Source organism: Apodemus sylvaticus, chromosome 9 (assembly GCF_947179515.1).
Source record: "Apodemus sylvaticus chromosome 9, mApoSyl1.1, whole genome shotgun sequence".
Lineage (NCBI taxonomy): Eukaryota > Metazoa > Chordata > Mammalia > Rodentia > Muridae > Apodemus > Apodemus sylvaticus.
In genome coordinates, this window is record NC_067480.1 from 15,689,703 (window position 1) to 15,714,340 (window position 24,638).

A 24,638-nucleotide genomic window follows, 5' to 3' on the forward strand; every position below is an offset into this window, starting at 1 on the left:
AGCACAAGCTCCAGCGTTTAAAATAAACACTGTTTATAAAGCCCTCCAAAAAGACTGGAAGAAGAGATTTCTGAAATGTACTGAATAATGATAGGGTGGAAAATACAAACATCAAATTAAGGTGATTCCTGGTGACTGTCGCTATGCCCATAGATCTGTGCATTGCTCAAACTTCATCAAAATACTTTGTCTTGCACAGATGGCAATTCACAGGGACCCCAGGTGGTCAACAAGCAGAAAAGGGGACAGCTGGAAGTGCTGAGCCCTAAATAGGATGTCCAGATCATACCAGACTCTACACACCTGTGGCAGCTGGGGGCTCTGGCGTCCAATCAACGTCCACTGTCCGTTTCTTACTCTGTATCCGCTCACTACCTTACCTGGATGAACACAAATCAGAATCGAGCGCTATAATAAACCATTCGGAAACCCAGAGCCACATTCAATATTTAACTTTCTCTGCAAAAATATAACTTTATTTTTGTTTTGTGGATTAGGTTTTTTCAAGATAGGGTTTCTCTATATAGCTCTGGCTGTCCTGGAACTCACTCTGTAGACCAGGCTAGCCTTGAACTCAGAAATCTGCCTGCCTCTGCCTCCCAGAGTGCTGGGCTTACAGGGGTGCGTCATGAATTCATGAAATTCTTAGACAAATGGATAGAGCTGGAGAACATCATACTAAGTGAGGTAACCCAGTGTCAAAAGAACAATCATGGTATGCACTCGCTGATAAGTGTATATTAGCTTAGAAACTTGGATTACCCAAGACATAATCCACACATCAAATGATGTCCAAGAAGAATGGAGGAGTAGCCACTGGTTCTGGAAAGGCTCAGTGCAGCAGTATAGGGCAATACCAGAACAGGGAAGGGGGAAGGGGTAGATGGGGGAATAGGGGGGGGGGAAAGGGGGCTTATGGGACTTTCGGGGAGTGAGGAGCCAGAAAAGGGGAAATCATTTGAAATGTAAATAAAAAATATATCGAATAAAAAAATAAAAAATAAAAATAAAACTTTAGTATTTTTTGGATTTCAAACTGCTGCCTATCTTAATCGTAAGGATTCAAGGAATTCGGTAAGAAGGTCTAGTATAACTCAACTTTTATATTTACAGTACCAGCAAGCACATGAGAGTATTTATAATTTAGCATAATTATAATTCAGTTCTTACCTAAATGGTGAGTATGGACTCGGTAGGCAAACACATGCATCGGATACATTTTGTAATGGCACGAAATGTCAGAATTCACTACTGCGGGGACAAAGGCAGGGAGAGAAGTCACTACGCAGTTGGAAGGCATCTTGTTCATTATTTACTTACTTATTTATGTTCACAGTATGTGTGAGGTGGTCTCAGGCTCTCGTGCTTGGCTTTCTGGTGAAAGGACGTGCATGCATTACCCTGCAGGCCTCAAACATTTATTCTGTGCCACACAGTTTACTAGCGCATGTTAAGAGCCTCTGGCCTCACATTTATTTCTTCAAATCTTTTCCATACTGTATATTTTGATCCTATTTCCACTCAAGCTTTTGCTTTATTCAATGGCAGAATGATAAGGACCAAATCAAAGGACTCCGTCTGAAGGTGGAGGCATGATTTGTTTGCTATCTTTTTACTGAAATTTATCCCATTGAAAAAATTAAGTTTGTTTTTATGTGGGCGAAAAAAGGAGTTTATAAACTGAATTTAAGTACCCAGAGTCACTAAATTGGTAGCTCACATTTACAGTAGGTCCATTCTATATACTTCCCCTGTCTTACAGTCTAACAAATAATGAAGATTAAATAAATATGATTTTAAAGTAGATTTTAAAAGGAGTGATAGATAAACCATACTAAATATTAACTTTAAAAGATCCTTACTCAAACACACATAACACATCCAATGTGATATTTTTGTTGGATCAATGATGTTGTATGTATTCTTGTAGTTTATTCTAGCTTAGGAGAATCATGTGACAGCTCCATTGTGCAACTAGAGAACTTAGTGTATCTAATTACGAAAGCTGAGACATTGTTGGGTTGTCCAGCCTCTTGATTTTGTTTGAAGCTTTCCACCATAATGGCTTATACCGCTGTATATTACACAGTTTAACTTTTACATGTAAAAAATGAATAGCTGATTTGTGCAATAAAATTAGTCTTTATACAACACACCAGCAAATCATGGACCTCTATGTTGCATATCTATAAATAAATATTGGAAAACCAATAAATTACTGGCTTATAATGATTTTTAAAATCTATTTAAAACCCAAGGACGCTAAAGAACTGATTTATTTTTCAGATATGCATCTAAATATTGACCACTTCATAAGTTCATGGAGTGCACTATACATCTCTTCTTAGAGGTCAGTTGATGAGGTAATGGTAAAAACTAGGAGGCCACGCCTCACCTCTCTCTCCTGGTGGTATAACAGTGTCGACAGACATCATAAGGTACATGCCCGCAATCAAAGGCTGTCTAAAAATTAAAATAAAGACCATAAAATTATATATACATACACACCATATATATTATATATTATAAATATATAAATAATTTCTCCCAATTCTGTGATAAAGCCAAAATATTCTCTTGAAAATACATGACAGACTAGTTTCTAAAATGCAATCCTCATACAAATCAAAATGAAGTTGAGTGGGGAAAGGAAATAGAATATATTATTTTTTGTTAATAATTGCTTCATTTTTGTGAAGGTTCACCATGGCTACTTAAGGTTTTGTTGCTGTTTTCAATGCAATTAACCCTTTAAGCAGTGAATAAAGCAGATTTTTCTCCATGATCTGGGTAGGTCTAATCTGCCCTCGATGGTCCTAGGAAAGAAGACTGAGCTCTCTTGAAATGATGAACCTCTCCCTACCAACCGCCTTTGGACTCAGTAGCACCACCCATCACTTGTCCTGAATTTCCAGTCAGCCCTCCACAAGCTGGACATGTCCCAGAGCATGTCTCCTCACCAACTCCACTCTTCCTTCTCTCCTCTCTCCTCCCTTCCCTCCCTTCTTCTTTATTCTCTCCTTTCCTTTCCTCCTCCCTCCTTTCTTCTCTCCGTTCCTTCCCTCTTCTTCTGTTAATCCTATTGCCTTCCTTCATAATTCAAGCTTCTTTGGAGACTTTAACAGGGTCGTCATCATTGTCATGATTCAGAGTTACCACACACATGTTCTTTCATGTTCTCTCTCTTGATTGTTGGCAATATAAATGTAGCAAGTGACGTCTAATAAATATGGCCAGTGTGATGGCATGCTACTGAGAGATTACGTCATTAAATAGCCAATGCCGCAAATCCCATCTTTCGAACAAGTCCTTGCTTTATTATCATTACTGTTATCATCATCATTATCATCATCATCATCAATGATTATCATTGTTGTTAGCTTATGTTTGATGCAACTGTATCAACCCTGTCCTGAATTCCCATTAGCCCTGCACTTTGGACTTGACAATCCCATACCATGTCTCCTCACTGTTGACAACTATGTGAGAGATTGGAGATGACTCTTTTATGGCTGAACCTAACAACAACTATCATTGAAGCCTTTCGTAAGACAGCTACCCAGACCCCTGACACTGAGATAATAAATATTGATTGATTCAGTCACTTTGGGTTAATTAATCTTCTACATCAGATAACTAAAAATTCTAAGATCTTATCTTGAAAACCTGGAGGCACTTACGGCACACGTGTGAGATGTAAGGACACACCAGAGCAGTCTTTGTGATTATCTGAAAAAAAATACAAACACATGTTAAATGTGAATATGTGGAAACAGATCTCAAAGCAGTGTGCTTTAATTGATACTTAACAAGTTCTACTTAAAACATCAAATTGTGTGACATTTGACCTGTGAAGTATTTCACGGGAACTTTCCTGATCATCAATTCACAGAACCACCAATGAATCACAAGGGTGAATATGATCTACCTTCTGACTCCATTTTGTACCCAGAGAGCAGACACAGAGGCACAGAAGCCAGTGGTTGCTGTGTTCTGTATCATTTTTATTACAGAAACATGTGGGGAAGTTGGTGATCTTGATATGTACAGCTGTATCAGACTTCTGCTCCGACTTTCCCACCATGAGGGTCTGCCCCTTGAACTGTGAGCTAAAATAAATTTTACTTCCCTTGAGTTCTCTCACCAGATTATTTTATCACACTGACAGGAAGAGAAACTCAGATAGTGTTTTATATATATAGGCATTTTGTTTTTACAAAGATATTTCTATCTAGTCCCCTTAATCAATTTCTGGGAAGTACTATTTTCACAAAAACCTCACAGACATTTCTCTCTTTTCTTCCTTCCCTCTCTTAATAATTTTGAGTGCTTTTCAAAGAATAAGAATTTATGGCACACAAAAAAAGCCTTTAATGCCAGGAATCAGTTACATCTAATAAAGTTATTGACCAAGGAGGCCGCCTGGAAACCTACACTCAGGCCATTGGCAAGGCAATTGGTTGTTCTACACAAACTGTTACTAAGACCCTATTATCAAATACAATATCTACTGCACTCACTGAAGATGGGGAGGCCACGCTTTGTGTCCACTGGAGCCTTTGCTCTACTGAGTAGTGTTGGTGATACTATAAGGTACCCTACACTGTACCAAAGGAGAAAAGTAAACACCACCTCAGCTGCAAAGCCCTTGCTCTACAGTGGTGATCTGCCTGCAAGTTATGCTGGAGCAACAGCGGCAGAAAAACTTTGGAATTAACCATCCACTAGATGATGGGGTTGAAGGCCACTCCATGAGACGGAACCCATGCCTGACAATGCTCAGGTTGTGTAGCACCAGAGACTGACTAGGCCTTATATAAACTTGGGGGAAAACCAAAAAGCAGAAAACTCTTCTGCTAAAGGAATGTAGCAGCAACAACAACATTCTGTTATACTCAGAGATCAGCGTCCTGCTCAGCTAGAGAAGCTTCCTCGTGCAGTAGACAGGAACTAGCACAGAGACCCACAAGTGGGCGATGCACAGAGAGCAAGAGGCTTTGGAGCACTGAGTCCTGAATGGAATGTTCCCATCACATCCCTCCCCTTGGGGCTCAGGGAATTCTGAGGAAGAGGAGGCACAGAGATTGTAAGAGTCGAAGGAAATGGACCGCACCAAGCAAACAAGGCTCTCTAGACAAATCAGGATCGATGCACGTAAGAACTCACACCCATATGCCATTATGAAGGGGGTCCACGTGGGTCTATCTAAACCAGATGGAGTCCCAGAACAGAGAGGGAAGGTAGACACAAGCCCAGAGCCTAAACCAGAAGAAGTCTCCATCTGATAACTGCTTGCAAAAGAAAATTTAGTTTTCTCCAATAGAGTCTTCCTGGGTATACAAACTACACTTAAGGGTAGGCCCCATGCCCTACAGTAGATGGTAAATGCAAAATTAACTCAATGATATTGCTTTTTCTTTCTCATAAGAGTTTGTCTAGGTATTTTCCTTCTTTCTTTCTTCCTTTCTTTCTCTCTCCATTCTCTTTCTTCCCCTCCCTCTCTTTGGGTATATAATATGGTTTCTTGTTTTGTGTTTTTATGGGATTTCTGTGTGGGAGAAAGTGTGTATGTGTCTCAGTGTTTTGTCTGATTCCCTTTGTTGTTTGTTTTATTTTATCTTACTTTATTTTTCTAATGTGTGTGTGTGTGTGTGTGTGTGTGTGTGAGTCAGAGAGAGACAGAGACAGAGACAGAGACAGAGAGAGAGAGAGACAGAGAGCAAGAAAGGGTATAGCTTGGGTATGTGAGTTAGGCAGGATCTGGGAGAGGAAGGACAAACTAATCACAATCTATTGCATGAAAAAAATGATATTTTTTAAGGAAGAAGGTGGTAAATAATAATGCTGAGTAATGACACAGGCATTTCTTAAGCTTTGTCTATGTTTGAAAACAGAAATGACAAATGAGTATGATCCCTTCACTTATTTTATAAGAATACCGACTTTTGAGAACAGACTTCCTTGTCTGAGCTACATGTAACTTAATAAACATACCCAGTCTGTACTGCTTTCAAAATGATGAGTTGAAGATAGCATCGAGAAACATGTGAATACCCATGGTGATTGACGGAGCACGGTTAAAGTAGACCTTCGTTCACAGCAGATGAACTCCAAACCCTAGGGACTCACTTAATTAGCTTAGATAATTGCAGGAAGCATTTTTTTCATGTGCATGAAAATCCTAGTGAACTTAAAGGTTATTTTAAGAAATGACAATCATCTTCATTCAATTAAAACTGAGCAACATGTAGCACTCAGCCTTGGGCTGTACCTAAAAGGCAGCAATGGAGAACTCACTGGTTTCTTTAGACACAATAGGGGAGAAAGACCGTAAGGCACACACTAAATGGCTACAAAATGCACTGGATAAGACAATGTGAGATTGGTGGGCAGAAAAATACCATGGCCCCAGATCAGGGCGAAATGGCCTCGACACGAGATCTGGCAATTAACATTACAGGTAGAAAGATAGTCAATGGCTCCAGAGGACTTGGTATGCTCGTGGGATTCGAGGGTCAGTGTCAAATAATCCCAATAAACATGGGCTGTGGGATGACTGTAAGTGTGGAAGCTGAGAGTTCACCGTGTGTGCATTGTGGCTCCAGAGTCTCATTTTTATGCTGTGTGCAAGGAAGCCATGCAGTAAGTGACAAGAACATGTAAACTGCCCACATAGCAAGTGCCTGGGACTTACATATTATCACTAACTACTGAATGTCAAGTCTAGTGGTTTTTGGTGGTTGGTGGTAATGGAAACAAAGGTCTTGCTGGTAGGAGTCAGGTATTCTGTCCCTGGGCAATATCCCTTCCCTAGTAATTTTCTTCTTAAGTACACCATTTGCAGGAACAGCCTTGTCTGCTATTCAGTATAAATGCAAGCAACAGGTACACTGTGCATGACTAACTGTCTTCTTCCGCACTTTCCGTACATCGTGCCTGAAATCTTTGAGTGAATCATAGCCTGACTTTGATTACAGAAATTTGCTCATCTTCTTCATCACGGCTTTACATTTCTTTTTAATGTCGAAAATTAAATAGACACTTAAGAACTATTTAAAAAATTAGTTGAACAAAACTCTGAAAGTTATCTCAAAGTACACGCCCACATAAAAGTTTTAGCTTTACAGTGAAAACCGTCACCAAGAGTGGCAGGAATACTGCTCATGGCATCTTGCCACAAGGCTATTGCCAAGAGTAATAAAATGATGCACACTCCCGGGAGAGTGTGCATTACAAGGGTCCACACTGTAGCTTCTCTGAAGGCACAGTGATTAGAAGCAAACTTTAAGGATGTTTCTAATCCTCGAATCATATTTTTCCCCAATTTAAATGTTACATGTCAAAACATTAAAATGTTGTTAGTGTGTGTGTGAGAGAGAGAGACAGAGAATATGTGTATGTGTATGTATATATATGTGTGTGTGTGCGTATACATGTATACATATATATATAAATGTATAGGGAGGTGTATTGAACCACACCAGCCATGTGGAAGTCAAACTCAGATTTCCCAGGTGTGTGTGGCAGCATCTTCGTTCCTAGAACTCTCCTCCCAGCTCCTATGCCTTTTTCCTTCTTTTAACTACATACATAACTTTGAGGTTTGGTTTATTGCTATGTCTTGTAATGTTCTGTAATGCTAAGTTCTGTACCAGAAGGTCCAGACCTACAAGTGACTTCTCCTGTTTACAAGCTTTCATTGGGCAAACCTCATTCCTTAATTTAGAACTATTGGTTAAGTAAAATTGGCTACAGCCAATTCCTGGGGTGATTAAAGGTAGGTGGGTTTTGAGTTAAGTGGTTGGGGGTGAAGATGTGAGAGGAGAGAGGGAAGAGAGGAAAAGGCACCATGGAAGGAGATGGGCCATGAGCACATGGCCAGGAAAAACAGCAAATAGTTGGGATACACTGAAGGAGAAGCAGTCAGGCTAACAGTTAGAAAAGTACACTAGGAGTTACTCCCAGTAATTGTCAAAGCCAAATGCAATGACCATAGTCTGAATCTCATTTATTTGTAAGCTAGTCAGGGATAAGCTTAAATAAGTATAAATGTATTATAAATATCATGCAAAAAAACCAAAGGATTACACAGTCATAAAGATGGCAACGTCATAAAAATCTCGCCAAATCAAATAGGAGTTCAAGAATTGGCATCTGGAGACCAAAGCTATGTCTCCTTGGCACTTCTGTCCTACAGTGACTTACAGGGACGTTCCAGAGCCAAGGACTGAGTTTTGTCATATTGAATGTAAATCTTGCATGGGATTGGAAAGCTACATCGACCAATGGAAAAACCCGTGCCTATTTTACTAAAAGCTGGAGAAACCCAAACAAACAAAAGGAAAATCAGCAAAGTAAAACACTTTAAAACTATACTACGTGCTTGCTGAGCAATAATAAAAATTAATTTGTTCGCATTTAGTTAGTATGGTCAGAGCATTTTTAAATTGTGTCTAGAGATCTTATCTTTAAATGATGGATAATCCTTTAGTTATCTATCTTTCTTTTTGTAACTCTGGTTTATTTTGATAGAATTAATAATGTGAAACTTTGAAAGTCATACCTTGTTTAACATTTAAAAATGGATGTATGCTGTACATGAGTGTGGAAGGGGACTGTGAGGGGAGAGGAAGAATATGAAGGGAAGGGAGGAAACACGACACTAATGGGGAGAAAACCAAAATCTAGATGTTTTTTTCTCATATGCAAAATGCAGATTTAACACATGTATGCATGCACATACCACACACACACACACACACACACACATACACACACACACACACACACACACACACAGAGAGAGAGAGAGAGAGAGAGAGAGAGAGAGACCTATTTGGGAGGAACTAGAGGACCAGATATGAAGGAGAAAAAAATTGGGCGAAATGAACAAGAATGAAGTCCAAGGATAAATATGTATGAAAGTGTCAGTGAGAAGTCCATTATTTTGCAAGCTAAACTAAAAGTATATAAAACATGATGAAAATGAACGATGCTGATTTTGTTTTATGCAGTAGAATAACATCTATTCTAATACCATGTAGCTGAACAAAATTCTAAAAGCTGCTTCAAAGCGAATACTTCTAAACCACATTTACATATATTTTAGGCATTGCTGATGTCTGCGGCTATTCATTATGGAAAATCCGAATTTGTTTAGTAGAAGCCATTCCGACCCCCAACTGGTAGGTTTTTCTGCAGTTTGACCTGAAGAACCCATGTGCTTGCATATTCACACAGCGTGCATCCTAGTGCAAACACCATGAACCCCATCTATCATGGAAGAGAGGCACGCTCCAGGGCCCTAGCCGTTCCTGTGGAAGATGGAAACTTTTATTTCAGCCCCAGCATTTGGTGCAATGAACATGACCTTTCAACTCAACATCTTCCCTGCCACAGTGATTCATTATTATTTTCATAACCTCGATCCTGATCTGGTAAAGTCACACACCAGATAGTTTTGCATATTTCACGGACGTGCAGTATGCCCATTGGCCATTCATGGACTGCCCATTGGCTGTATTGCCTAGGCCGTGGACCACTAGGCCAAAAGATAAGTAACCTACTGAAGGAAGAATGACCTCATCTCATCTCACTAAGTTATAGGTGACCTCTGTCTCTGATAAACACCATCATTAAAATGCAAAGTACTTCTTAGAAAAGTTTACTATGAGACAGTAATATAATGACTGGTAATATTTTACTGAATAAAACTGAAAGAAACTGAAGTCAGAATTGAACGAATTAAGACATTGCAGAGAAAGGGAATTTGGCATCAAAATTACATTCTGGCTTAAAAGCAGTGAGATAGCCTCATTCTGAGCCTAGAACTCAAGACTATGGATGGAAGAAGGAAAGGATGGTAAAGTTAACCCAGGAAAGGAAAAAATAGAACCGAATGCTTTAAAAACTTAAGAGCATTAAGAGTTAAGTGAAAACCTCAAATAGTCTGAAATCACAGCACTGGATTTGTGTGACTGAAAGACAAAAGAGTTGAGATTTTCCGTTGACACATTCAACATTAATACTGTGCATTCACATACAACAGTTTTGTTAGAGACACAGGTTGGGCTTGGCCTATTTTAATCATAAAGCAATATGGTCAAGTTTAGAACTTTCAAAAATGATGCTAGGTTTCAGAGTCCTCTCAGTCTTATACTGGTGTGTTCTAGAAGACAGATTTGTCTTAGTGAGCAACGAAATGAGCAAAGAAACTTGCATTAAATTTGGGACTTTGCATGAAATTTGGTTAATGCTTTCTTTTTGAAAATGTGTTCATTTTAATTTTTATTGAATTAATCTATTAATTCATTGAATTAATCTAAATAAGCTAATTTTATTTAACTTAAAAATATATGTATAAGTGTTTGTACACCATGTGTGTGCTTTGTGTCCAGGGAGACTAGAAGCAGGTACCATGTACCCTGGAACAGAGTTATAGGTATTTATGAGTTTCCATGTGGGTGCTGAGAATCAAATCTTGTTTTTTTTAGAAGACCAGCAAGTGTACTTCACAGCTAAGCCATATCTCTAGTCCACTTTATTATTTTCTTTTTTTTTTTTTGTGAGGTAAACACTAGGAAAAAAATCTATAAAATTCTTTACTTTGAGGAAATACATTTTCAAAGTTATGAATATGGAATATTTTAGGTAAGAGAAATGGAGACATTCTCTGCTTCTCTAACTCATAACAGGAAGAAAGAGAAAATAACATGTGGATGTTAAAAAATGAGATGCCTATTTAAAAAGGAGTTACAGGACTGGGGAGGGGGTTCACCAGCTAAGAGGACTACGTTTCAAGATGACCTGGGTTCCAATCCCACTGCCCACATGGCAACTTATAACCTGCTATAAATTCAGGTCCACGGAATCATAGGTCTGCTTCTTACCTTTTCTTACCTTCATACATGTGGTGCACATACATAGATTCAAGAACGCACCCATACACATAAGAAAAGTGAAGAAATAATTTAAAAATCATACTTCAAATTTGTTGTTAAAGATATTGAATACAGATATTCTCAGGAGAAGTCTTAACTAGGCAGAAGCAGAGTCATCCATGAAGAGAAGAAATGTTAGTGATAAATGCCATGGTTCAGTTCAAATGAGGTCCTGGATGAGAATCCAGGAGACTGTGCAGAAGGTCACAATGTGTCAGTGTGCTGTTTCAAGACCACTAACTTTAGTAATAACGTTCCTCTTGACCACACCCGAGGCCAGCTGTATTTTGGGTTCTGGACTTAGAGCCAGTCCAATAAGTCCAATGCCTCCTTACTTGCAAGAGGCATTGAGGTTAGTTTGGTCATGCTGAAGTCAAAGTTGTGGCTCAACCCAGATTCATTCAATAGTCTTGAATGCTAGTGTCTTGTACTATTTCCATGTATTCTTACTAAAAGTCAAATATTCCCTTCATTGAGTTGGTCTATAAGTTCTCTCTCCGTTTCTCTCTCTCTCTCTCTCTCTCTCCCCGTTTCTCTCTCTCTCTCTCTCTCTCTCTCTCTCTCTTTCTCTCTCTCTCTCTGTGTGTGTGTTTGTGTGTGTATGTGTGAAATATATGAAATGATAAACTTGTCTTTATACTGTGCTTTAACTGTGCTTCATATTTATAGAAAATTAGATACAAGGCATCCATGTTAAAGGACTATTTCATGTGTTTTTAGTTTTCCACTAAAGGAACCAGTGTATGGAGAGGAGAACTCATTCACTAGACGGCAGATGGCATTGAGGACAGGCCATTATGCCATTATTTTCCATTTTTAATGTTACATGCACATATAAAAAATCTTTAATAACAGCGAACACGATGGAGACTATACTTTGAAATATAATTTTAAAAGGGACGCATGCAATAAAAAAATTTAACAATGCCTTAGAAGTTTACCGCAGCTCAGGATATCACGATAGAGTTAATGGTTTGGCTAAGCCATTCCTAGAACATAGTCAAGCAATGGAAGAAAATAGTATTTTTTTTCAGAACCTGAAGGAGGCTTAAAATCAGCATTTTATCAGAATCCAATCCTGAGCATGCTGAAACCTGATGACCACTTCAGAAGGCTCTCAGCTTGCTGTTTATGAGAAATCACTCTCCCTCGCCTGGCCAGAGATGGATAACCACAGCAAGGTATTTTATCAGCGATATAGAGTCATAGAATTCAGAGCTGAAAGAGACCCTGGAAAAGATGAATTTCAAGTCTGGCTTTTCATGTACAGGGAAAAAAACAGGCTTCAGAGAGTGAGTGTTGCTCAAGGAATTCAAGTAACTGGTGACAAACGTGTATCAAATCCAAGTCTCCGATGTCAATGTTTAGCAAACGTATCTCCAAAACAGAGTTCTATATCTCTTACGTCAAAGGCATTTTCTTTATGAAGTATCCCAAAGCAAAAATAAAGGACTCCAGTTAGAATGGACAAGTAGCCAGTGGTACTTAAAGACATCCACTTAAGCAGGAAGTTAGATTCTCTTAATGGGAATTAAATGCATGGATATGAGGTTATCCATCCCAAACTATTTAGCTTGCTTTTCTAATAATAGCTTGCAATTCCTGCTTGGATACATAGCTAAGCAGTAAAGTAAGCATGCAGAATAATGCATGACCATAGACCATTCCATCTCAGGGCCTTAGAAGTCTGTTGGCTTCTCCTAGTTTTCTCTCTAGAGAGAGTTTTCCTTCCATGAGCTCATCTCGTCCTGGTTATTTCCTGCTTCAATAAAAGAGCAGGTCAACCATAGATCCTTAGGGAGCCAGGGTATTGTTATAAACTATATCCCACTAATTGGAAAAAGTCCTTCAGAAAGCCAGCAGAAGAGATTTCAATTCCCCATACTCCCTTTGGAAGGGAAGGGAAGTGAGGAAGTACATCTCTTTCCTCCTGTCTTCATCCCCAGTTTGGATAATGGATACTTCCTTTTAGAGCTAATAGAAAGAAAGGACTGGGACCATTAACAAATGTTAGAAAAACAAGGAGGCGATGTCTTTAACAATGATACTTGTGTTAGAAAGCAAAATGTTCCAAATTCTATCATGTTTACTCACCATCTCTCCTTCCCTCCCTCCCAAAATGTTCTGAATAGAAAGAACCCTTTTCTGTCTTGAACATCCAAACAAAAATGAACAAAAGATGTCACAGCAAGTGCAAATAACAATACGTGGATATTTTAATATCTCTTATGTTGTCTTGATCTTTACCATACACTTCCTTGTTCCTCATTACTGATGTTGAATTAATGAGACAGGTGATGCTTTTCTGAGACAAAATCATAGCTCCTAAGGTGATCAGAAATGAACTAGTTGGGAAAACTTCACATAATTAAAATTCCTTTGAAAAAATCCCTTCAGAGAATAAAGAGTGAGGTTTCTTCATACAGGCAGGAGCACCATCCAGTTTCCTTGGCATTGGAATAAAGTGTTGTCAATTGGGCAATGCTTTTTTTTTGTAAAAATATTTTTGTACCAGAGCTCCCAGGAACTAAATCAGCAAACAAATGTGACATGGCGCTGCATATGTAGCAGAGGATGGCCTTATCTCATATCAATGGGAGGGGAGGTCCTTGGTCCTGTGAAAGCTTGATGCCCCAGCATAGGAGGATGCTAGGGCAGTGAGGTGGGAGTGGGTGGGTGCGTGGAGGAACACCTGCATAGAGGCAGAGGTGAGGGAGATGGGACAGGGGGCTTCGAGACTGGGAAAGAGGCTAACATTTGAAATGTAAACAAATAAAATAACCAAGAACCCAGCCCAGTTCAGGATTAGTTAAAACAGCAGATCATGGCAGTAGAGATACTCTTTTGATAAGAACAAGACACACCCTCCTAGGATCTTTTCCAAGTTTATAGGAGCCAACTATTCTCACCAGTGTTAAGGGTGCATTATCTGACAGGAATTTGGAAGCAGAACTTGTGTGTCATCTTTGATTCTATAGTTTAATAGTTAAGAATGTTAGCAAATTCAGTTAGTCACAAGATCATAATATTTGAATACTTAGACCCTGTATTCTAAAATGTTGACTATGCTCAGATTAATTTAGCTCTTGTTTCTCATCTGTATGATCATATCAAATCTTGGATTTTTATATGTATATTCTATCTTATACTTTATCTTTCTACATGAACTATTGTGTACACATTTCTGAAACATAAAAATAAAGAATTAAAAAAAATTAAAAAAAGAGTAAAAATACTTTTGTACTGCTATCTTGTACTGATCTATCAGAGAGGTTATTTCTGTGCAATTGAAATCCTGCTATAGAGACCTGGACACAGGCCTGAGAGGCGAATAGAAGAAAAACCACTGCTGGGCGGTGGTGGCGCACGCCTGTAATCCCAGCACTCTGGGAGGCAGAGGCAGGTGGATCTCTGAGTTCGAGGCCAGCCTGGTCTACAGAGTGAGTTCCAGGACAGCCAGGGCAACACAGAGAAACCCTGTCTCGAAAAAAACAAATCCAAAAAACAAACAAAAAAAAAAAAACAAAAAAAAAAAAAGAAAAGAAAAGAAAAGAAAAAAGAAAAACCACTGACAAAGTAGATCAGTTCCTTTGCTTACTCAGGAGAAAGGCATCTGAGTGAACCCTGGTTTTATAATGAAAAAAGCAAGAAGACTACTTAATACTACTGCTGGGGGGGGGGGGGAAGGTGATCCTCTAAAGAGATGAAGGAGGATATTATCACATTTTATTTTTTTTAAGTTTTTAGTTATTTTAGTTTTTTATTTCTTTAAAAACGTAACCTGAGTCATCAAATTTCACCTGGAAAGTTCCTGGATTCCTGAAAGCACGTTCTCAGAGTGTCGGACCCCCCCACCCTCCAGGCCCTTGCACAAAGACTCCTTCAGCTGTCACAGCCTATCTGCTCAGTAAACTCTGATGGCAGCCTGGTGGTCTTACCATGGGGCCTGAGCTCACACAGGGTCCCCGAGGCCACAGAAAGCAGGCTTAGGGGGACCAGCTTCAGCACTAAGGGAAGGAGAGCAAAGGACTTCAAAAGGGAATTCCCTTTGAAGTTGTCACCACAGTGAGTTAGCCTCTTTTTGATTTTGTATTTTCTGCTACAGGAACAGAAATTATTAGCTTGCGTTTGTCTTGTGGCAAGGAAGAGAAAATGCATGTATCCAACCTTCAAGAAGACAACTTTTAGAAATGATGGCTGGTGTGTTCCCACAAGAGATCAAATGGAAGGCAGGTAGGATACCCTATTCTGAAAATGGCTGTGTGAGGGAAGGGCGTGTGGGGGTGGGGACAACTGCTGTCAGTCTTTCCACATTTCTATCTTCTTGGACTGCAAACAAGAAATGAATCCAAAGCAAGAATATCAGTTTACACTATTTTTTTTCCTCTCGATATTACAGACCTACTTGATTTATCCATCCACTGAAGTAAAATGAAAAGACAGCCTACCAATGCTAGATAAATTCAATTTTAAAATGTCATGGAATTTTAAAGGTCTTGGTTTATGTTTTTAAAAAGTCCTATTGAACTATAATATACAAATAAGCACACAAATCATATGGTACACAATCAGGAGCTTCACACACATACACACACACACACACACACACACACACACACACACACACAGAGCCAGCACTTGAATCAAAAAAAGAAAAAGCCTCTGTTTTTAGCCCTTTCCTGAGGCATGAGATTTCAAATTTCGTGTCATACAAATCCCACACTGAAATTGTGTGTGCACCGAATATGTTGTCCCACGGCTGATTCCAGACATAACCACCTTGTCCTCTAGCTTCTGTGGGTTTTGTTTGGCAGCATTAAATATGACTCTTGGTTGTAAATGTTTATCCTTTCCCTCCCAGGCCCTCCTTCTCCTGAGCTCTGTCCGTCACCCTTCACTTCTCTATCACTATCAAGTTATGTGTCATATATTCATATTTCCAAAAGTCTTATGTATTTCTTTTGGAAATTTACAAGTCATGATTTACCTTTTCCACTGAAACCAGGAAGTATTGGGCAAAGGCTAGGAACCAGGCAGATGGAAAAAGGAAAAAAGTTGTCATAGCACCAAAAGTGACTTGAAGAGGGGGCATCAAAGAGATCCTTTTACATACAGTTTGAAATGTAAAACTGAAAGAAGATTCCTAATGCTCTCTTTTCAATTTTTGATTCATCTTATGGGTGTCCTTCGCAGTATATAAAACGATTTACCTTTACCTCCTTTATAATTTGCACAACAATGCGGTCTTTTGCTTTTGTTTAATATCCATGGGTAGGAGAGATAAAGAAAAGGAAGGGAACCTGTCGGAAATTCATCCCACGCTGTTTTGAAAACAGGAAGCTTTATATTTCCCAAAACCATAACTTCATACGTTAAAAGACCAGAACGAAATTCCTGGTGGCACTCCGGTTGAAGAATAACTGGACTTGAAGGAGGCTGGTTAATAACTGTGAATAAAGTTCCGACGGAAGAATGTGGCGACTTCCTCTCCCGCAAGGCTCCCTCTCACCACTCTCTCCCGTATTCATAACAGACTTTAGAAGGAAAACTCATGAGAGCTTCCAAAGATGGAGAATCTGCAAGGACGGAAGCAGCCTGAAAAGCTTTTGGTTGGACAAAAAGGAAAAGGATGCTTTAGCTCTAAGAAACAGTACCGGAAGGGGAAGGGTTGGGCTTATTTCCTTAAGGACCTCGTTCTGTAAATACTTATTGATATGGCTGTTTACCGTCCTCATTTGTTTTACAGTCGTGTTTATTTAGGGTGCACTCTTCCTTTCAAGAGGGAAACGGCCTTTTTTTTTTTTCATTTGTGAGTGTTTTTTTATTTAATTTTTTCTTTTTTTTATTCGATATATTCTTTATTTACATTTCAAGTGAGTTCTCTTTCCTGGATCCCCACTCCCCGAAAGTATTAACTGGTAGCACAAAGGGATTTGGAGTAAGCAGGAACTAAGCAAGCAGACCCTGTGCGAAAGCTTAGAGAGCAGGCAAGGAAACACCCCATGCTCAGGAGCATGCGCACTCTGTGGAGAAAGCAGCACGGTCCTCATTGTAAGGTTCGTGAATTGGTGCTTTTGAAAGTGAACCATACAGGCAGTTATGGCGCACGCCTGTAATCCCAGCACTCTGGGAGGCAGAGGCAGGTGGATTTCTGAGTTCAAGACCAGCCTGGTCTACAGAGTGAGTTCCAGGACAGCCAGGGCTACACAGAGAAACCCTGTCTCAAAAACAAACAAACAAACAAACAAACAAACAAAAACAACCAAAAACCAACAAAAAGCTCTTGCTCTTGCCTTACTGCTCCTCCCTCCCTATTCCCTTTCCCACATGCTCATGACCTGCCTCTACTCCTCTTTTCCTCTCTTTGTCCCTCTCCCTCCTCCTCCTGCTCCCTCTCCCTCCCTCTCCTACCCTCTCCCTCCCTCTCCTACCCTCTCTGCCTCTACTACCCTCTTAACTCCCCTCCCCCATGCCCTAAATAAACTCTGTATATACTATAAGCTTCTATAAACTATATAAACCATAAAGTTCTAAACTAAAAAAAAAAAGAAAAAAAGAAAAAAAAGAAAGTGAACCAGATCCTCTGATTTCTGAGTCATATGACAGGTTTATCCTCTTCCTGGTGGCTCCCCGAACTACCGTTAAGAACAAAACGCCACCTGCTAACAAGTTGAGTAGAATCAGTTAGGCAACAGGCATCATTTCCAAGTTGTTGACAACCTTGAAAGAGGCAGTCTTGGGCTAGTGAAGGGTCTCAGGAGATAAGAGGACCTTCCACCGAGCCTAGGGGCCTGAGTTTAATCCCTGGGACACACATGGTGGAAGGAGAGAAGCGACATCCGTTAGATGTTCTCTGCCGGCCATGTGCACACCGTGCTACACAACAGAAATGAAGGCAGTGCGTGAGTAAGGGCAACGCGCCTGAAGAAAGATGGAATTAGTAATTACAACTATCAAAGAAAACTACAAAGGGGTAAAGTAAGGGAAAGCAGGGGCCCTCTGAAAACAAGGAAAAGTACGCATAAAGCTTGAAAAACTACAGCACTTAAAGAAAGGTTCTCCTTATCCCTAAGGAAAAGTTCACTTAAACACTGTAGCGTCCAATGCCAAAGCGCTTCTTTGTAAAATCCATGTCTTGCAATCCAAATGCTGAGAGAATAAATGGTATAGTATTTTACATAATGAAACAAATGGAATCATGATTTCTGTGTTTAATGGCCAGACCAAGGTACTAAGAATAAACAGGTCTCTAGTTGAGTGAGAGAGAGAGAGAGACGTAAAGGCCATTTAGACTTTCATCATGGAGACGGATAACAAAGGCGAAGTGAAGGAGCTCACGTTTTTATGGAGACACTGAGAAGAAGAAATAATACCGAGGGACAATAGGCATCGTTTTTATATCATTTCAGAGGCACTGAACAGTCTAAAGTCATTCATGTGGCTCATATGAAAATGTCGGTGTTCAATGAAGGCCACAGAAGAAAAACAAGAACATTGGATGCTGAGGCTTCTGAAGTCATTTGAATTATCAAGCAACCTCATGGGGAAATGACCCCAAGGATAGGGAGAATAAATACCTCATAACCAAAAAGGAAAGACACATAAAGTGAGCTAAACGGCCCTGATCTTTACTCCTATTCCATGCTGTTCATGAGTTCCGGTCTAGCTAATTACAGCTTAAAGGGCTGTTCCAAACACTGCTTGTGTTACACACTTGCCTTACATAGTCAGGGCATGAACTTTGGCATACATGCAGGTGAGAAATAAAACACAGATTCAATTCTTCCAGTTCCGATGGTATGAATTGGCAGCTGTATTACCCTGGGCAAAACATAACCTTTCTGAGCATTGATTTTCATTTCTGTGAGGCAGAAGGGCTGGGCTAGGACATTCTACCTGTTCTATATCCTTATCCTATTACCAGTTCCCAGTCTCTAATTTCAAAAATGGATTGGTACACAAGGCATAAAACCTTCTGGTCAACTCCTTTCTTTTCCGAAGATAAGTGAATTTCTGCTGTGACAAAGTAGTCTCCTTCCATCTCTGAAGACCCAGAGACCTAGGTCAGGTAGCTCACTATCTCCCAGACTGCCGTTGCTTTCTAGGGCTCAGCTTCCTCATTCCTTCCCTGTTTAGTCTGCCAGACATTTATATCACTTAGAAATTTAAAAATATGAAAATGGGCGGTCATTAGCTATTTGGGTCTTCCCAAAAGGCTTGCCTTGGGGGTGGAGAGATCATGGCTCAATTGTTGAGTGCTAGCCGCTCTTCCACAGGATGTGGGTTCAGTTCCCAGCACCTGTGTGGAGGATTCCCAGTGCCTGGAACTGTAGCTCTAAGGGATCCAATGCTCTCTTTTAGGCTCATCAGACGTGCACTTGGTCACATGTGCCCTTGGTGCGCATACATGCATGTACACACTCATCCAGAAAGTACAAGTGAATAGCTCTTCTACATGTTTGACTTAGTTAGGTGTGAAGCAGGATATCTCTGTACACCCACACCGCGATGGAAAACAGGGAGGGGATCCCCAAGAAGGTCACATGGGTGCTGCAAGTGGCTTTTCTCATAGTTTTCTGAAATCCAAAGTTCAAATTTTGGGTAAATATTGAGAATAAAAATAATTTTTCTTTAAAATTTCTAAGTGGAAGTAAGGGAGGAAAGAACCAGTCAGAAATTTAGTGCATTTTCTTCTTTCAAAGTTCCCCTTTTCTTAAGAGAATTGAGATTTAATTAAACATATTTTGGTAAATGAAAATTATTCTGTTCCTGTCCCAAGCCCAGGAGATTACCCTGATATACCTGTAGTATAGGAAAAAAAAAAAAAAGAACTGACTTCAGTGCTTAACAGTAATATCTGAGCTCCTGCAGTCAGAGTTTAGTTTGCATAAAGATCACCTGGCAGGCCTGTTAAAATGTCATTTTCGTGGGTCTGATGGTGCGCTGAGAATGCGTAAGCTCTGTGGGAAAGATATGCATACGTGTGAATATATGTCTACTGTTGGTTTTATTTACAAAAATATGCAGCACACAACTTATAAAACCTGGTAAACTCTACCACATGCCTTATAGTAAAGTCCATAGAAACAGTTGAGTCTCACGAATTCTTTCTTTGGGTCTTTGTAAACATTTTCGCAACTTACCTGTGGCTATAAATGGGCAATATGCAGTTCCAGCTAAAATACTTACTGATTTTTTATTATGTTTATGGAAGCGATAAAGATATATGTTGGAACTGCATTTGCTCTTTAATCACAGCAAAGTCTTTGCTGTCTTGGAAATGGGCATATTAGAATAATAGTTATTTTAGTCATTCACCATAATCTGCATGGGTACTATTTTCCACTTTTTTACCTCCTCTAAGAAAGAAAAAAAAAGAAAGAAAAACAAACAACCCCCCCCCCAAACCAAAAACCAACCAACCAACCAACCAACCAAACAAACAAACAAACAAAAAAATCAAACCACCACCACCCCTAACAACATCAACAACAAAGCAGTATCTAGAAGACTGGTAAGAAGAATTCTTCAGTTTCCATGCTGTAAATATTTACGGTATAGTTGATTTCTCATCACCAGCACAACCTCCGTCATTGAACATGGAGTCAGGAAAATATTTCAATGGCTGGACTATTTCCAGCACATAGACAACAGATGTAAACGTGACCAAGAGCACGAGGTCATAAATTATCAATACTTACTGCTTTTTTAAAGAATGGGGGCTAAAGCCAGCTGGTGGTGGCACAGACCTTTAATCCCAGAAGGGAGGTAGAGGCATGTGGATTTCTATTAGTTCCAGGGCAGCCTGGTTTATAGAGCGAGTTTCAGGACAGCCAGGGCTACTCAGAGAAACTCAGTCTCCAAAAAGCAAAGCAAAGCAAAAGTAAAACAAAACAAAGAAAAAGGTCAAGGGCTTCCTATTGAACAGAGTATTACCTATTGGTTCTTGTAACACACAAGACACCATCAGAACAGCACAGCCCACAGCTGACTGTGTATATCACCTAGTAGGTCTATTATGAGGCAGAAATTTATTTTTCAACCCTGGCGTCTTATGTAAATAGCCCTCAGAGTTAGATTCTCTGTGAGCTTTATTATGTACTTCAGAGGTGAATCTATTAGGATCTTTCAGTTCATTCTAATTCTTTTAATGAGATGTAGCAGTGCTCTTGTTAAAACAACAACCCCACAATATAAAAACGTAGCATTAAGATACTAAGTGAAGACAAGGAAATGAGGCTTGTTAATACACTGTAGATTGCAAATTGTAAAAAAAGTGATTTGTTAGCTAATTTGTTAGACTCTCTTAAGGTTTAAAGACTCTGATTCAAAATTACGTATCTAGATCTTTACCCCTATGTATTTCTGAACATTATTCACTGCAGAAGGAAGAACTTGAACAAGTCTAACAGAGACAAGAATTTCGCACACCTGCATAACAGAATTTTTCTTTTCTTTAAACTGCAGTGTCATAGACGACCTTTCGTTCTCCTCTCCCACGCTCCATGTGCCTGCCTGCGTGCGTGCGTGCGTGCGTGCGTGCGTGCGTGCGTGCGTGGAGCATGCGTGCCCGCTTATGCGCTGGCTCAGTGTACCTTTGGAGGTGAAACAACCATTTACAGGAGTCACTTTTCCCCTTCCACCGTGCGGGACCCAGAGATTGCACCCACGCTCTGAGTGATTTTATCAGATTGCCAAAGGAGATTTTTGAATCAGCAAATGCCTCCGAAATGATGTAAAGTGACCCAGTTTAAATGCTAGGATCCATAGCAGCACTCGCTTTGCAGAGGAGCGAGTAAAAGGCGTGGGGTATCCTACAGGAAAGCACGAGTGAGAGAAAACTGCTTGTAGAGAGCAAGAGGAGGCAGCAGAGGAAGCAACAGAGCCATCTTTGATCCAATTTCCCACCAACCCTGCACTTAGGCATCAGAGAGCTGGGAGCACTCACGCACATTCAAGTGGAGAGTCTGTTCTAAGCTGCAATGCAATCATTTTAAGTGCGGCTGCCCCTCCACTGATCTCTGCTCTATCTTGTTGAAAAATGCATTAGCGACGGATTTTTTTTTTTCCCCTGGCTCACAATTTCAAAGCTTCTTCCCAATACCCCTGTGGCCACAGCCTCGCAAGAGCAGGAGATGGCTGGAACTAGGGGAATTAGAATTCCTTTCAAATCCAGTTTCACTTCAAGCTGCTGCTCCTACCATCCCTGGTGCGCTGCAAAGCAGCTTCCTCGTGGATGTATGCTATGCGTTTGTGGGCCTACTGACTATGCTTGGGGACATCGATTGTATAAAACGAAGAGAAGGGGAAGCCACACCTAGATGGATCACTGGCACGGTGGAACCAACTGGAGCGCACGGAGAAGTCCAGTCCGAAGGCTACCAAGGCCGGACATTCATGCTGCCGTAATTTTATACAGACAGCTCCCCTTGAAGGTTCCAACTCAGTTAACTCTACACTCACAGAGAAGCTAAATGAAATGAAACGTAGCGCCAAGCGACCAAATCTAAAGCACAAAATTCTAACATGGGAGAAGGGTTGCTATAGGAAACCACACTAGCAGATTAAAAGCCTTGTAAAGTACATGTGACTGGGTCCCAGAGGGATGGCTTAGTGGGTAACAACAGTGAGCTACTCTTGCAGGGCACCCTCGTTTGGTTCTCAGGATAGTGGGTGCCTCACAGCTGCCTGGAGCTTCAGATCCAGGGGACCTGATGCCGTTTGTTGGCCTCCAAAGGTACCTGCAATCACATACATCCACTCTGAGAGGGACACGGTATACTAAAATGATAAAGTAGGCATGACCACGGTCATTCTACGGTTCCCTTGTTTACCCTCTTCCATTGTTAGGGCTATTCTTTTATTTGCATGTACTTGTATTTTATAGGAAATTACATGAGGGCATGTACTTAATCTTTGCCTGCATGGAATGCATTATTGGAAATGACATAAGCATTTAAGTTGTAGCTTGACAAGAAAGGAAGCTACAGAGAATTCAGGAAAGCAAGTTGACACCAGAGTTACTCTTTGTTATTCTACACCAAAATCATGAAGAAAAGAGCAGAGGGGGTAAGACGATTTTGAGTTAACATTTATTGTCAATAGGCTTCGTATTGGCATTTACGGTAGGCATATGACACACCATATCTAATGTAACTTCATAAAACACATTGTATATTCTGTGATGACATCTAGCCAGGTTTTTACTTAATTTTTATTATTTTAATTACATTTATGTGCGTGTTTCTCTGTGTGGGTCCTTGAACCTGAAACAGGTGTCTGCAGAGGGCAGGCTGGATATAGAGTTACGGGCAACTGTAAGCTGCCTGATGTTGGTACTGGGAGCTGATCAACGTGTCTCTGCAAGGGCAGCAGAGTCTCCTAAATGCTGAGCCTTCTCTGTGGCTCCTCGCTAAATATTTGATAGTACTTAGTGGGCTGAAACCTGGGCTTTCCAGGAAATGTTGCAATTTAAAAATGATCACACCATGATAACACTGCCTCTTCCATGGTGAGATTTTTAAAACTATTTTTATTTTTTATTTTCTTTCGAGGAGGAGGTGGCTAGGGTAGTGGGTGGATATGAAGGGATGGGGAGGTGAGTGGGACTCAGGTACATGATGTGAAATTCAGAAAGAATCAACAAAAAGTTAAAAAAAATATAACAAAATAAATACACGATCTTTCCCGATGGGCTCTCATGAAAATTTTATGATCCGATTTTACTCATGTAAGTCAGAAATTTAGAAACATTTTTTTTCTTTTTAGGGTTCACATTTAGGAGAGTTAAAAAGAATTCTAGGTTTAATCAACTTAATTTAGAATATAGGTATTAGCTTGCTCTCAGGAAAATGAGTCTTTACGTATACTCTCAAGACCACGCTAAAAGGTAGGAAATCCAGGTGTATTTTTGAGGGCTGGGACGAAGGTGTGGAAACAGGAAACATTACATCACTAGTACACATCTCACAACAGTGACTGACGTGCATGTGTCTAGCTACATACACGTGTCTGTGGGGCCTTTCTACTGCACCCGGAGAGCTGAAAGACGAGATGAGGGTGGAGTCTTGGAAACTTTGCTAAAGTAGAAAATGGGCTCTGATATCTGAAAGGAGATTCTGTCATTCTCGCAGCCTTGTATCTTCAGATGGTGAGTCCAAGACGCTTCCCGCCTGAGAAGCAAGTTACTATTCGACCCGAGTAACTAATGCCAGGAACCCCAGCAATGAGAAGACAGTTTTAGCAAGATTCCCCTGGGCTAAAAACCTGTAGAAAAGACTTCAGTAACTCTGAGAATAATCTCAGAAGAATTTCCTTTTCAGAACAAGGCTTGGTTGAAAAAATAAAGACGGAAACAAATGCTTTGTGGGATGCACTAGCCACTGTTGCTATAACAAAAAGGACGTTTAAGGAAGAAATCTTAATTGGGTTCACAGTTCAAGGGGACAGTCCCTTGAGAATCCTAGGAGCTGGACAGCAAGCCAGCTGGTCACAGTGTCCTCTTGAAGGAATGAGAGAGGGCACAGTGGTGAGGGCTCTTGATTAGCTTTCTCTTCTCCATCCTGTCTTGGACCCAATCCCATAGAAGGAGTGGTGTGTGCACAGTTGATGCGGGTGTTCCCACCTCATTTAACACAATGTAGAGATGGGGGAAGGCACGCCCAGAATCATGTCTCCTGGACGATTTTATCTTGGCTG

The 24,638-nt window shown here is 40.3% G+C and overlaps 1 protein-coding gene across 9 annotated transcripts in view; it reads right to left on the reverse strand.

Annotated features, from left to right (window-relative positions):
- The window catches only part of Pam (peptidylglycine alpha-amidating monooxygenase), a 273,258-nt gene that overhangs the window by 74,191 nt on the left and 174,429 nt on the right, over positions 1-24,638 (reverse strand). For all 9 annotated transcript variants that reach the window (XM_052192590.1, XM_052192587.1, XM_052192592.1 and 6 more), the window contains exons 8-11: positions 3,681-3,729; positions 2,396-2,463; positions 1,171-1,251; positions 304-380 (exon numbers count right to left, since the gene is read on the reverse strand). In XM_052192590.1, the coding sequence (XP_052048550.1) occupies positions 304-380; positions 1,171-1,251; positions 2,396-2,463; positions 3,681-3,729 (275 nt within the window). The remainder of the gene's footprint in view (positions 1-303; positions 381-1,170; positions 1,252-2,395; positions 2,464-3,680; positions 3,730-24,638) is intronic.